Source organism: Pipistrellus kuhlii, unplaced genomic scaffold (genome assembly GCF_014108245.1).
Source record: "Pipistrellus kuhlii isolate mPipKuh1 unplaced genomic scaffold, mPipKuh1.p scaffold_m20_p_1, whole genome shotgun sequence".
In the NCBI taxonomy this organism is placed as follows: domain Eukaryota; kingdom Metazoa; phylum Chordata; class Mammalia; order Chiroptera; family Vespertilionidae; genus Pipistrellus; species Pipistrellus kuhlii.
Genome location: NW_023425404.1, coordinates 114,355,365 through 114,371,042, shown reverse-complemented (window position 1 = coordinate 114,371,042; position 15,678 = coordinate 114,355,365). Strand labels below are relative to the sequence as shown.

The following is a 15,678-nucleotide window of genomic DNA, read 5'->3' as shown; positions in this document are numbered from 1 at the left end:
TGCAGTTTGCCTCTGGCTTCTGTTGCAGAGGACACATTCCCTGCATGTGCCCATGTAGCCCATGGCCATGTGGGCTTCACACAGTGGCCTAAAGGGCAATGACTCTGCCAGACCTAGCTGCTACATGGAACAGAAGCTCTGAATACTGGCCCTACTTCTGCTTTATTAAAACTCTAGCTGCACCTCTTTCAGACTGGGTTAAGGGTCATGGGTCGTTACTACCCAAAAAATGTAGCTCCATGCAAATAAAGTCTTCTACCACCTCTCATTCCCCAGTGGGGAATTCTGAAAATGCTTATTTCAGCGATACCCCAAGAACCTCATTCCCATGAACAACAGGAGCACTCCACTCGTGTACTCCTCCGATAACATTACAAGAAGAGACTATTTAGCACTCAGAGTCATTCAAATCTGAAAAATACTGCAGTATGTTAAGGGCGCAGTGTTATCTGTTTTGTTGTTGTTATTGTTTTTTGTAACGTATGACTATGGCAATCAATTTCAGTCACATTTTAGATACATTTGACATGTCCTATGTAAAATTTTCACTCATTTTTAACCAGGCAAACTTTGAGACTTCCCTCTCTCTTAGGAGAAAACCTAACCTATCCCTGACTCATTTCATGATCATTATTTTACTTTTGTTGCTCATCCATATATACTAATTATGGCCCCCTCTACCTTGATATATTTGTTATTCATGTAAATCAAGGTTCTTTTATATTGCTTGCAATATCCCCCAGTTCTAACATACTATAGAGACTGTGTTACTTGTCTAGATTTTACCTACTGGAGCAGAGACTGGGAAGTAGAATTTCAGGAACACAAGCATTTCTACTGTGCAAAGCTGAACTTAACCTCTCCTACCCTGCCTGTCATTCTCTTCACCAGTCTGTTATCCAAAGATCTGTACCAACTTAGAGAACATCTCATGACTGAGCCACTCTACCTCTATTCACTATTATTGATGCCCCAAGTGCTTGTGATTATCTCTATTTGCCTGTGTTCTACTCTGATTGCTGCTAGAGTGTTATATATATGAAACTTGCACATATATATATTTATATATATATACAAGTAAACTATATACTCCCTAAGAATAAAACAATTGTTTTATATCCTTCTAGATTAAAATTACAGAAGAGCCAATATACTGGGCAATAAAATAAAATTATGACTGCAGAACATACAATGGGAAAAGCTCATGCACTCCATTATCTTTCTCAAGTAGAACAAAAAGAATAGTTAATAGAAATTATGTCTGCTGAAGTAGTAATAGCTAGATATAATGTGGGAAATTGACATAATTCCAAACTATTCTGTTTCCTGATATGGGTAATACTAAATTATGTTGGTTACATAAATGTTTTAATTTTCATGAATAAAAGGCAATTTGTTAGAAAATAAATTATGATCACATTTTATTCTTTATGCTTAAAAGTATTGCCAGATAAACTCACAAATGTCAAATAGTAGTGTGCTATAATGAGAAACTTCCTCTTTAATATTGTCTTAATATTTTTTGGCTATGAGAAATTATGAGGTTCTGTAAGGGACACAAAGTGATAAAATGGAGATAAAACAAAGTCAGAGACCTGATTTCTAAAGCTCAAAAAAGCTAAAATTAAAGACAGAGCTTTCTACACCCATTATTTCCTATAGGACTCAAAGCATGATGAAATAATCTTCTAGTTCCAAAATTACAGGGTGTCCCCCCAAAACGTATACAAACTTGCTCAATTTTGAAAACGAAATGTATTTTAATAGACACTGCCTTTATAATTATTCACAGTGTGTGTATATGTTTTTGAGACACCCTATATTTTATCAAATTATGCTGATAAATTATGTCTCTAACTAGGACAAGATAACATATTCAATAATTCTACCACTAATTAGTAATAATAATCTTTTTATTAATCTCCTAAAGGGTACCTTAAATTTATGATGGTTTAAATTTTTAAGACCCTACTGGTCAGGGGCCAGGGTTTATATACCTATTTATACACTCAACACTGAACATAGTATTTGTCCATATTTGATTATCATCAAATAATTGTTAACGATGAACATAGTCTCCCAAAGGAATACATTATCTGATCTGTAATACAAACATATAGGTGAAAGTCTGTTTAGAAATCATTGTGAGTGACATATTGATTTGGAAATGTCACCGCTGAGCAAATTGAAATAATCCACCATCCATAGAATACCAATCTGCTTTGCTCAAGTTTGAAAATAAAGGTGATATTTGGAACTTTCAGATAGTAAAACAAATCCTTCCTGAAAATAAAGGCAAATATGAAGAGTTATTAGCTGTATCTATAGCAGCTTTCAGTTCATTATATGGGTGACTGATTATGCTGCCTAGAGCATAAACATAGAGACGGAAATTGGGATGTTATATAGCACCACAGGACGGCTGAGAAATCTAAAATATTTACCTGTAAGTGTGTGCTTGTCAAGATAAATTGTGACAATTTGTGGACAATATGTTAACCTATTTGCTTACTGTAACTTTACTATAGTAAAACATTAGAAAAACAAAAGAATCTCTGGACATTTTTAAATATAAGTACACAGCTGAGGCAAAAGTAGGTTTATGGTTGTTTGAATGGAAAATAATAGAATAATTAATAAATAATAATACAAGAATAAACTCTGAATTTCATGTACTCACAACTATAAACCTACTTTTGTCCCACCTTGTGGTTTTATGTTTACATAAATTTGTAAAATTTATGAGCATTAGAATGGATAAGTAAACCATAATATATTTATTCAATGGAATTCTATATAACTATTAAGATTATGTTTAAGAAAACTATGTATGGTATTTAAAATGAATATAATATAAAGGTTTTAGAAATATCATATATTCAGATATTTGTATAACAAAACTTAAGTGACCAACAAATTTTCAAATGGCTCTTTAAATTCTATTTTTCTATACATTCCAAAGTTTCTTTAATAAGCATGCAATTTTTTTATAACACACAAAAAATTTTAATCCAGTACCCTATTTATACTAATAAAACGGTAATATGCTACTTAGACCAGATATCTTTGGAATGATCTTCTGGATATCTTTCTAGAAAAAGCCATGGTGGCAGGGCCAAGGCAGAGGCGGTTAGGGGTGGTCAGACCAGCAGAGGAGAGCAGTTAAGGGGCAATCAGGTCGACAGGGAAGAGCAGTTAGAGGGATCAGGCTGGCAGGCAGGTGAGCAGTTAGGAACCAGTGGTCCTGGATTGTGACAGGGATGTCTGACTACTGGTTCAATCAGACATCCCCTAAGGAATCCCAGATTGGAGAGGGTGCAGGCTGGGTTGAGGGACCCCCACATTCATGAATTTTGTGCACTGGGCCTCTATTATATAGTAGTATGTATCAAAGTAAATTTTTGCTCCAAATCCTAAAGTTCTAACCAACTCATCAATGCTACATTATTGAAAAATTTTAGACTTAAAATATATATAATATTCTGACCTTATTCATAGATAAAATTGGGTTTCTGTAGTTTTTAATGTTGATACAATTTGAAATATATAGAAAAACTACAAGGACATTATAAAAATCCCAAATAAATGGATAAAAAAATGCTAATCCTATATAATAAAAGGCTAATATGTAAATTGTCCCTTCAGTAGTTTGACAGACCTGTTCAACTGCTCGCTATGACATGTGCTGACCACCAGGGGGCAGCACGAAATGAAGGAAGGCCTCAGCTGGCAGCCAGCAGCCAGGGAAAGGATGGCCCCGATCAGTCCTGATTATTGGCAAGGCCTTAGGAACCCTACCCACACACAAATTTTGTGCACTGGGCCTCTAGTATATAATATGCACAATATATTCTTATATAATAAAGAGGTAATATGCAAATTGTTCGTCATGCCCTTGCACAAGATGGCCACCCCATATGGTCACAAGATGGCCATCACAAGATGGCCGGCAGAGGAGGGCAGTTATAGGTGATCAGGCCAGCAGGGGAGGGTAGTTAGGGGTGACCAGGCCTGCAGAGGAGGGAGGACAGTTAAGGGAGACCAAACCAGCAGGGGAGGGCAGTGTGGGGCAACCAGGTGGGCAGGGGATGGCAGTTAGGGGTGACCAAACTGGCAGGGGAGAGCAATTGGGGTGACCAGGCCTGCAGGGGAGGGGAATTGGAGGCGATCAACCCTGCAGGGGAGGGTAGTTAGGGGTGACCAGGCCAGCAGAGGAGGGAAGTTGGGGGCAAACAGGCTGGCAGGGGTGCAGTTATATATCAACCAGGCTGGCATGGGGGTGATTAGGGGGTGATCAGGCAGGCAGGCAGAAGTGGTTAGGGGCAATCAAGAAGGCAGGTAGGCAAGCAGTTGGGAGCCAGCAGTCCTGGATTGTGAGAGGGATTGAAACAGAAGTTATATACATATGTCAGGTCTTCATAGTATATACTTTGTATAGAATTATCACCATAATATTAACTGCTCTGCTTATTAAGTTTCTAAAGTGTCAGTAGTCTAAAACTGTGTTTTCATAAGGGAAAAACATAACATTTGGACATTTGAATATATGGTTAGACGTCTATACTTTAAGGATATTTAAATCTTAAAACTCTTTGACCTAATTTACTAATACTGGACAGAATTGTGTTTTACTCAAGACTGTTCTCATTTGTTATTTGTGGGTAATGCAATATGTTTGGGGAAGACGCAGGTCTTTCCTGGAAGCTTAGAAACCTTACTTTTTAAATCACTTCTTTTACTCCAGTTGCTAAAAATATATCTGGCATAGAGTCAGTGTTAAGTAATATTTTTGACAGATGAATTTTCAGACATATAAATTAATGAAGAAACCAGTTGATCAAAGGTCCCTTTTGGGGGGTGTTATGGCCCTTAGTGATAAGAACAGGTTCTAGCAGAGGATATAGCCTGGACCTTAGCAAGACCAGGCCCATGTGTCTAATATATCATGACCTCTTTCTCCTTCCATTCCACAGGCATGCAGAAAAAAAAGATGAGCTGTAGGCAATGAAAATAGCTCATCTGGAAATAACAAAGAATTGAGTCAGACATGGTGAGTCCAGCCTTAGCTCTAGGTATAAATAACACTCATATTAGAGTAAACATATCCTTCTTTCCCATACACATATTTGCTTTTTCATTAGAATTGGAGGGAACATAATCATCAATCAAAGTTTGAAGTTAAAATGCTACAATGAACTAACCAAGGGAAGATTAATTGTTATTTGTTATTTCATCTGATTAGGATGAAGAAGTAATCTGCCTGCAGTCTTCAGACAGATAAAATCACATCCAAAAATTAAGTGGAAAAAGGACATGCACATGAGTAGCTCTAATATATTAAAAAGATTTCTGTGGATATTTATTTCAATATTTATAATATCTGCAAGGAGAGAATAATTAGAAGACTGTGGTTATACATAGACTGCTATACAAAATATTTTTATTATTAGAACATGAATATATATTTTAATATCTTAAAATCAGGATTAGCTAATATACTTTCATTTACTTACTCATGAATGGCTAAGTGTGAAAATAGTTTCAAACTGAAGCCCAGTGCAAAAATTTAAAATTTGTAACTCTCACTAGACTATAGTTAAGAGCTCAATCTTTCCATGTATTTCTACATGCCTACCTTTGTATCTTATACTCATTTTTCTATTGACTTTTAGATTTTTATGTATTACAAGTGACCTTAGTGATATCTTAAAAAATAAAAATACCACTTTAGAAAGATCTTAGGAAGATTCTGATGTGAATTATAAAATTAATAAACAGATTTTTGCTTATGGGCAATTTATTCATTCAATCAGCACAACACACCGTCCTATATAACGAAAGGCTAATATGCAAAAAGACTGAATAGCAGAACCAAACAATTGAACAACTGGTCGCTATGACGTGCTCTGACCACCAGGGGGTGAGTACAGAAGGTGGCAGGTTTCAGCTGTGGCAGGATGGTGGAGCAGGTGAGAGGGAGCACCAGACCAAGGCGGGGCACCAGTCGCTGTCATTGGCCTCTGGTGGTTATTGAAAATTCTTTGCTCCCACGCCCTGTTGTCCAGTCTAGCACTTACACCCGCTCCTGGCACCTGAGCTGCCACTCATACCTGCTTATGGCATCTGGTGCCTGCCCCGATCTCTTGGCACCCATCAGCGGGTATGAGTAGTAGCTTCTGGCCCCAATTGCCCTTCAGGGTTTCTCCACCACCCCCTGTTCCTGATGGCACTTGAGATCAGCAGGCCCCTCTTGTGCCCACTGTTAGCGCTGGAGCCACTGCTCGCACCTGCAGTCAGTATTGGAACCGCTGCTCATACCTGTTGCTGGTGCCCAGCACTAGCCCTGATTGGTCGGCATCATCAGTGAGTGTGAGAGTGGCCACCAGCCCTGATTACCCCTGAGGGCTTCTCCACCTCCCCCTGCTCCTGAGGGGCTATCGGGGCAGCAGCTGCCACTCACACACACTGGTGGTGCCAGCCCTGCTTACATCCGCCCCTGGAGCTGGCCCCAATCACTCTGCACCATCAGCGGGTGTGAGTGGGGCTGGTGCTATCAGTGCATGGGAACCGGTAATGGCAGTGGCAGGAGTGAGGCTGCTGGCAGACAGGGGACCAGGGACTGTGGCAGGAGGGGCAGAATGGGAGCATGGAGGATGGGCTGAGACCTGCCTCTGTCCCCACTGCAGCCTCACAGCCCACAATTCCTTTTAAGGTGCACGAATTCATGCACTGGGCCCCTAGTACATAAATAAAAGAACTAGATTCTCCATATTCACATTAGTATAGTAATCACTATAATTGTGGGTATATAATATGTTACCTCATCAATTACTCACAACTACCAAAGAAATAAATTTCACTATTTGTGCTTTATAAATAAGGGAAGAGAGCCTCAGAATGCATGAAAAACTTGTTCAGTCTCCTGCTAGGAAGTAGATTCAAGACTCAAATTCATCTGTCTGACTCAAAGGCCAACCTAATACACAATGCCCACCAGAGTATAATTTCTTCTGAGTCAGTTATTTGGAGTTGTGAAAATTGCCTCTAGAAAAAAACACACACAGGGTCTCAGCTCATGGTCACTGTGTCCTATTGTGAGCAACGGAATGATCATTGAGTGGGAAACACACTCACTAAGTTGTCCTATTTTTCTATTATTGCTGTAACAAACTACCAAAACCATAGAGTCTTAAAACAATACAAATTTATGTTGTTTCTTACTTAAACAGTAATATAGCTATATTCATTCTATATTCTCCAGCTCAGGCATATGGCATGGGTCTCACAGGTCTATCATCAAGATACCACAGGTCAGCACATTTCTCCTGGAAGATCTAAGGTAACATCTATTTCCTTGCCTTTTCCAGCTTCTTAAGGCCACTAACATGCAAATGTTCTGTCTAAATAGCAGTGTAATGATGGATTAAAATAATGTAAATAAATAATAAAATAAATAAGGACAAACCTAATAAATTAAAATGTTAGCTGGTAAGTGAGAAGAAAGATGCTTGAAAGACTGAGTATTATGTCTCAGACCCGGGCCTATATTAAGGACAAACTGAACTAAAGAAAATTGGTACTTGGAAATATGTTTATCTGTTGGGAAGTAGTACAGATATTAGGTGAAAGTATGAAAACAGGCATATTATTTGAAAAAATGGGTAAACAATAAACACAAGATTTTAAATAATAATTATAAAAAATAATATTTTTCAACATATGATATGTAATAACTACCATATTCAGAATTTACATTGATTACTTCATTTAATCCTTATAACAGTTGTATAAAGCAAGTGATATTATACCAATTTTATATATGACATAAAATTTAGGGAAGATAAATTATTTAGCAAAGTGCAAATCAACAATTGATCTAGGATTCAAACCTAAGTAAGATTTATTCCAAAGACCCTGTTCTTAATTAGTGTGTTAAAACATGCTAGCTATTTAGTTCTGAAATTAGAAACTAGGGAAGTCTAATGTAGTATGGAGTATTTCCCAATAATTGCAACAACAACAACAAAAATAGTCAAAGACACTAGTAGTACCAGAGTTGGCAAAGCAAGAATTGTCATATTTAGATGTGGGTCATTTGTAAATTGGTTTTATCTGGAACTGTACATGAGCTGAAGTCAATCCAAAGATTAGAGGTAAGACTGAAAGAATGACAATGTGTCTACATAAAAGAAAAGAAATTGCACTGAAAACAAAATTCATGCTAAAATAGATGGACTTAAAAAAGATGAATTTCTCATAAGCTTGTATTTCATCAACCAGAAAGTGAACAACTTGAATTTGAAAAGACACTTATACGTCAGCACTTGGTTATTTTGAAATCCTATTAGCTCTCGTATGACCACCAATTTCAAGAGAGATGCCAGGAACATATTGGTCTTTACAAGCCCTTTGTTTACTGTGGACCTACAATCTAAACAAAGCATTGAAAACACTTAATATTTTAACAGTCACATTTATATTTTTTAATCATATATCAGTACCATATCTCAGCTTTTCTGTCCAATATAACACAGGATTATAATAGATGTGGGAATTTGAGGTCTTTTTCTAGATTTACAATGACAAATTAAGTAAATGTTATTTTTGCGGTCATCTTTTCCTGTTTTCTATGCCCCATTTTCCCTATTAGGCAATTAATTTCCCCCAGTAGCTTCCCACCCCCATGTGTCCTTCTTATTGTGCTTCTTGGGCAGCACTGGTTGTCACACTTTTTTGCTGTCACATATTCCTTCAAATCCATATGTAATTAATTCTCCAAAAGCTCTAGTTTTTTAAAAATGTTATTTTAATATGATAAAATATGTTTGGCAAAGTGCTATTGATCAATGGTGCTTAAGGGTTATCTTTTTATAAATATCACTGATGTGTTTCTTTTTTTATATGTGTGTGTATATATATGGTGGTTTTTTGTTTATTTACTTACTTAATCACATCTATGGACACCTATCATGTGCCATGTTCTGTACCAGCCGTTTCACATGTGTTATTTCATTTGGGGGTTTTAATGTTTCCTTTACTTTTAGCCATTCCTTACTTCATGAATGCCTCCCCAAGAACAATAAAAAAACAACACCTGCCCATCTGAACTGCATGGATACTGTGATGAAAAGACTTAATATATTAACATACAGAGTAAATATTCTAACAATAAACAAAAAAATTAAATAATGTTAAAACAGACCTTGATAAATGACCCTAGTGAGTTATAACTCATTATTCTTGTCAGATTTTATGTTCTTTTTGTTTTTGTTTTTGTTTTTTTTAGGACGAGGAGTGCCTAATATTGGATTTTCATGAAACATGACAACATGATCAGGAAAGATATTTTGGTCAGAGAGACCTTTACTGACTGCAAATTGTAACCTGTAGCTGGCTTTCTTTCCCATCATTAAGGAAGGTCAGTTCTGGTTAAGTATGTGCCAAGGTCAAAGTTGAACCACATGTGTGCCCACATAGAGGTCCTCCTGACAGCTGTGGTCTCTGTCCCATGGCTGCGGTGTGTACACGAGAGGTAGGCTTATGCAGACAGGCAGCCTTTTCTTAGAGAGAGTAGGTCCAGGGAAACACACTGGCTTTCAAAATAAGGGAGAAAGTAGGAGTGTGCAAATTAAATAAAGACAAATTGTTAAAGATTAACTAGTTTCTCTTGGTGGTGTGATAAGCAAATGGTATAGTCATTCTCTGGTTCTACAATATTTAGATGTTTTATTTCAGTCACACAGTGGGAGCTGAGAACAAATGTGGGTAAACCAAATACAAAATACCTTCCTTCACAGAACAGAAGCTAAAACCTATTTCCTTAACCCTTCAGTGTTGAATCATATGTTATGACTGGACCATAGATGTGAAAAATGCCAAAGTAACTCTAGTATTACCATAGTTCGCTATATACATGCAAGGAAAAGCATATCCACCCTAAAAGTATGCTAACACCATTGCTATTGTATTTAGTTTTCTATTTCTATATAATAAATTGCTGGAAAGTTAAGGGTTTAAAACACCTATTTATTTCAAGATTTCTGTTGATCAGAAGGAGGGGCACAGTGAAACTGGGTTCTCGGCTCAGGGTCTCTCTAGACCAGTGGTTGGCAAACTGCGACTCATGAGCCACATGTGGCTCTTTGGCCCCTTAAGTTTTTAGCAAAGGCCAGCTTATGAGTACCCTAATTAAGTTAATAAAAATGTACCTACCTATATATTTTAAGTTTAAAAAATTTGGCTTGCAAAAGAAATTTCAATCATTGTACTGTTGATATTTGGCTCTGTTGACTAATGAGTTTGCCAACCACTGGTCTAGACCAAGCATGTCAAACTCATGGCCTGAAGGCCACATGCAGCCCACAACAAATATTTTTGTAGCCCAGCCAATATAATGGGATGTAAGAAACATTTTAATAAAAATTCATCACTTAATCTTTACAATATCCTGTTACACATAATTATTAATACCGAATTATAATGTTCACTAATGACTGGTTACTATAACCATGCTACATTCATTTCCCTTATGCGCCATATTCACAGACACACCATTTCTCTCCACTAATACCGGCAGCGAATATTTTAGCAGTCCATTGCCACATCATTAGTCTTGGACTGGCTTGCTTGGTGTGTATGACAGGAAATATTTTGCTTTCGGAGAACAAGAAAAATAGGTTAATTTGCATTACAGTTATTAATTTGTGGTGTTATTCAGTGCCTGGTAAGTTAATGTTTAACAAAAATATTAATTTTTATTAAAATTTTCTATTATTTTATAACAGGTAGTCATTTATTTGAATCCTTTGTATTCAGCTTGTCTCTATCGAAATAAACCTATGCTTCTATGAAAATTGAAGCTTTTGTTTTTTTGTGCCCACATAAACTCAAATCATGTTTATTTGGCCTGTGTTAGCCTTTGAATTTGATATGCTTGAATTTGATATGCTTGAGTTTCACATGCTTGCTCTAGATTGAAATTAATGTTTTGGCAAAGTCATATTCTCATCTGGAGTTCAGGGTTCCTTTCCAAGGATTCAGAGTGTTGGAGGAATTTAGTTCCTTACAGTTGAAGGTCTGAGGCTCCTGTTTTCTTGCTGGCTGCCCTTAGCTCTTAGCTCTTAATGGCTGCCCTCAGATCCTAGCCATGTAACCGTTTCAAGACAAGAGGGTTTACTTCTTCAAAGCCAGCGCAAGAATCTACACTCTGCTACTATGGAAGGGGTCACATTTAATGCAATGTAATCACAAGAGTGACTATGCTATCATCTTTGCTCACAACATAGCTCAAACAAGGGAGCGTCTGTCCAGTGCATTCACAGGTTCTACCCTCACTTAAGGGGAGGGGAATCTGGAAAACCATCCCAGAATCATGCCTATATCAACTATCACTCAGAATATGAACTGATCTCTATACTATGTGACTAAGGAGAGAGCAAAATGTTCCTCACCTACAGAATCTAAAAGTTAAATGTAAACAGTCTCAAGGCCAAGAATAATGTTTTTCAAGAGAAAACAACAACAACTCTATATGTCTACCAAAATAAGACACTCAGGTCTCAATCTCAATATACCTTTGAACTATCGATATACCTATCGGGTCTAGTAATAATTAATGTCGTTTTTAAACATTCGTTTAAAATCTTGCTTGGCCTTGACTTGTATTGACATAACCTTCAAACACGTGGTATCTACAGAACGTGTGAAGTGCAATTAACAAGTTTTGCTTGAAAAAGTTTGTGTTTGGTTTGTTTTTTGTTGCAAAACTAGGGCTAAGAAGATGGCGAATGAAGAGCATATTCGGCACTGCATGCTTTACGAGTTCCAATTAGGAAGAAAAGCAAGTGAGGCTGCAAAAAACATCTGTAGTGCTCTTGGTCAAGATGCAGTTAGCGCCAGAAAATGCCAGCGTTGGTTTGAGAAATTTCGCGAGGGAAATTTTTTGTTAGATGACAAGAGTGGTCGAGGCTGTGTGTCCAATTTTGATCAAGAAGCTCTTCAAGCTCTTTTGGTGCAAAATCCTCAAATTACCCAACAAGAGCTTGCAACAACTTTATATTGTTCACAAAAAAACAATTTCCAATCAATTGCATGCACTTGGCAAAGTCCAAAAGTTTGGAAAATGGGTTCCTCATGAGTTGACCGACAACAACCGTAGTCAAAGAGTCACAATTTGCAGTTCGCTCCTCTCTCGTCAAAACCGTTTGCCGTTTTTAGAGCAAATTGTTACCGGAGATAAACAATGGCTGCTGTATGTTAATTTGAAAAGGCGGCCTCAATGGTTGGACAAAAATGAGGCTCCGACATCATCCTTGCTCCTGTGCCCCCGGGGCTGTGGGAGACACTATGGCTACCCCCAGGCTGGGCCAGTGGGCTGACGCCTGGGGGCTGAGGGCACGGGTGAAAAAAAAAAATAAAAAAAAATGAGGCTCCGCAGCCCACGCCAAAACCTGACTTGCATGCGAAAAAAGTGATGTTGTGTGTTTGGTGGAATTTTAAAGGAATTCTTCATTATGAACTTTTACCATCTAACCAAACCATTACAAGTGCAGTGTATAGTGCCCAATTGGAAAGGTTAGCCCAAGCTTTAAGAGAAAAAGAACCCGCGCTGATTAATCAGAAGGGCGTAATTCTTCACCACGATAACGCACGACCGCATACTGCAAGAATCACTGCTGAAAAACTGTTCTGCGGACTGAAAGGTCCCGGGTTCGATTCCGGTCAGGGCATGTACGTTGGTTGCGGGCACATCCCCGGTGGGGGGTGTGCAGGAGGCAGCTGGTCGATGTTTCTCTCTCATCGACGTTTCTAGCTCTCAATCTCTCTCCCTTCCTCTCTGTAAAAAATCAATAAAAAAAATATGTTTAAAAAAAAAAAAAAAAAAAAAAAAAAAAAAAAAAAAAAGAAAAACTGCGCCAGTTGGAATGGAAAGTTCTCCCTCAATCTGCATATTCTCCTGATATTGCCCTTTCTGATTACCATTTGTTTCATTCTTTGCAAAACTTTCTTCTTGGAAAAAAAATTTAATAATGAAGAATGCCTCAAAAATGCATTGACCAAATTTTTTGCATCAAAATCACAAGAATTTTACAACAGAGGGATTAAAATGCTTCCTGAGCGTTGGGCACAAGTAGTAGAAAACAACGGCAACTAAACGATATTAATTATTACTAGACCTAATATATTGTTGATTAAATTTTGTTGTATTATTTAAATAAATTCGATTTAAAAAAAGTATTAGAAAACGACATTAATTATTACTAGACCTAATAGTAGAGATGCAAATCCCCATACAGACCAATAATGAGACTGGCAAAGACGCATGGGTGACTATCTAAAAGATACTTATAATCTCACTTTTGGCAACCCTAAACTTTAAGTTCCCATGAAACCACCCTCTTTTATCACTATCTCCATCTTAGTTATTATATCCAATAGCAGGCTTGAAACAATTTGGCAATATTATATTATCTATAGATAGAGTAAAAAAAATCAATATTCAAATTGTAACACTGACATTTTCTGGAATAGGAATAAAAAAAACAGATGACTACATTTTAACTCTGGGCTAAACAATCTGTATAACCACCTCCTTTTGAATGTAACCTTTGATTAGGTTACTTTATACAGCAAAATTACAGAGTAGTCACTCCCATGATTATATTATGTTATGTAAGACTCCATCTGAGCAGACTGGGGAGATTCTCTTGGTAGCCTTAAAAAGTTAGCTGAAGTGCTGTGAGAAGGATCACATGGCCAGGACCTGAGGAAACTTTCAGGAGCTTAGAATAAGCCCAAGCTGGATGTCATGGAAAGAGTTGCAAGGAATTTAGTTCTGCCAATGACCTGAATGAGCTTAGAAGGAGATCCAGAGCTTCAGATCATTCACATCCCAGATGGCACCTTAATTTTGGCCTGGTGCGACCCTGAGCACAGAATCAGACAAATGTCTGACTGGAAGGTTCACCAATGAAAACTGGGTGATAATAAATTTGTGTTGCTTTAAGTTGTTAATTCTGTGGTAATTCTTTATCTAGCATAGAACACTAATATATAAACAAATTGATAAATAAAATAAACAAACTAGCAAAATTAGTTTTAGAAGTTTTCTGTAGCAACAGCTTTTAATACAGAATCACAATTGGTCTTATCAAGGAGCTATAGAATTTTCAGACCTTTAAAATGTATTTAAAACTAAAATATACCAAAAAATAAACATACAGGGGTGAGCAAAAGTAGGTTTACAAGGTTTATAATTGTTCGCATGACAAAAGACATCCAGGTTATGATTGTTACAATAGCTTTATTAACTCTGTATTGTAAACCTACTGTAAACCTACTTTTACACCCCCTCCCCCATATTTCTGTGGTACTCCAGAATATTGTGGATGACAAATGAAAGTAAAAACTCCTTATGTGATGAAAGAATGCCAAACCAGTGGAGATTTAATCATACAACTCCAACAAGGTTAAAAGAAAAACCTGAATAATTAATAATGGTAGATATTTGTATTAAGACATATGTACAAAAGCAAAGAGCACTTACTTTGAAAATTGTTCTCTGCGAAGGCTCGAGGATGATAGAATCCTGCTTTGCAAATGCACTGATAGGCTCCAAGCACAAAGCCAAGGCCTTTTATCGGCATACACTGTAAACAAGAAAAGATAGCAATATAGTTGATCAGAGTTTATTTCATAGCATAAAGACCCACAGATATCCATCATTGCAAATGGTAACAGGATAACACATATTCCAGAAATTAAAAAAAATTATATTTTTACTTTTATTTAGGTTTGTTTTTAAACCTACACTTTTTAAAGATAGCAAATTAAATATTCTTTCTAAATATATGCCATTACAGCTTCAGTTACTATGCATCTTTAACCCATTCAGTCACCATAGGGAGTAATTACTAGACATAGTTTCTGTTTTCAATGCCACACATATCACCTTATTGGTTTAAACGATGTTTTCAAAGCCTATAAAAATATTTTAAAAGTGATTACATGCTATATATTTTTATCAAAGCAAAGGTAAGTAGGTAAGTAGATAAACAGATATATAGAATTTGCAATGTGAAATTGCCTTTAAAAATTAAATATTCATCAAATTTCATTGTTGGGACAAAAAATAACACAAATTGATAGAATAACAAAAAAATTATAATGCAAATTTAGAAGAGAAAAAAAAAGATAAGTAATGATTCCAGTTTCTTTACCTAAAATCTGTTACACAGATAAATGTTCTACATGTTGATAAAAATAAAAATAAAAAACAATGATCATTTTTCAAAATATGTCACATCGATAAACATAATGTATATTTCCCAAAAGCTTAATCTTGGTGTCTTTCAAGAATATCAGTTAACTGCAGCAAAATTCAGCTTAACATACTTCATTTGTGCTACATTTGTTCTCAGCTCCCACTATGTGACTGAAATAAAACATCTAAATATTGTAGAATCAGAGAATGACTATACCATTTGCTTATCACACCACCAAGAGAAACTAGTTAACCTTTAACAATTTGTCTTTATTTAATTTGCACACTCCTACTTTCTTCCTTATTTTGAAAGCCAGTGTGTTTCCCTGGACCTACTCTCTCTAAGAAAAGGCTGCCTGTCTGCATAAGCCTAGCTCTCGTGTACACACCACAGCCATGGGACAGAGACCACAGCT

The 15,678-nt window shown here is 36.7% G+C and overlaps 1 protein-coding gene and 1 non-coding gene across 2 annotated transcripts in view; one reads left to right on the top strand and one right to left on the bottom strand.

The window, feature by feature from the left end:
- GPR158 (G protein-coupled receptor 158) overlaps positions 1-15,678 on the bottom strand; it is a 327,705-nt gene that overhangs the window by 152,697 nt on the left and 159,330 nt on the right. Inside the window, exon 3 of the mRNA XM_036460202.2 lies at positions 14,546-14,648. Within this exon, the coding sequence (XP_036316095.1) occupies positions 14,546-14,648 (103 nt within the window). The remainder of the gene's footprint in view (positions 1-14,545; positions 14,649-15,678) is intronic.
- Positions 12,296-12,396, top strand: LOC118710762. The gene has a single exon (XR_004985519.1). It is a non-coding gene; the product is annotated as a small nucleolar RNA SNORD23 (small nucleolar RNA).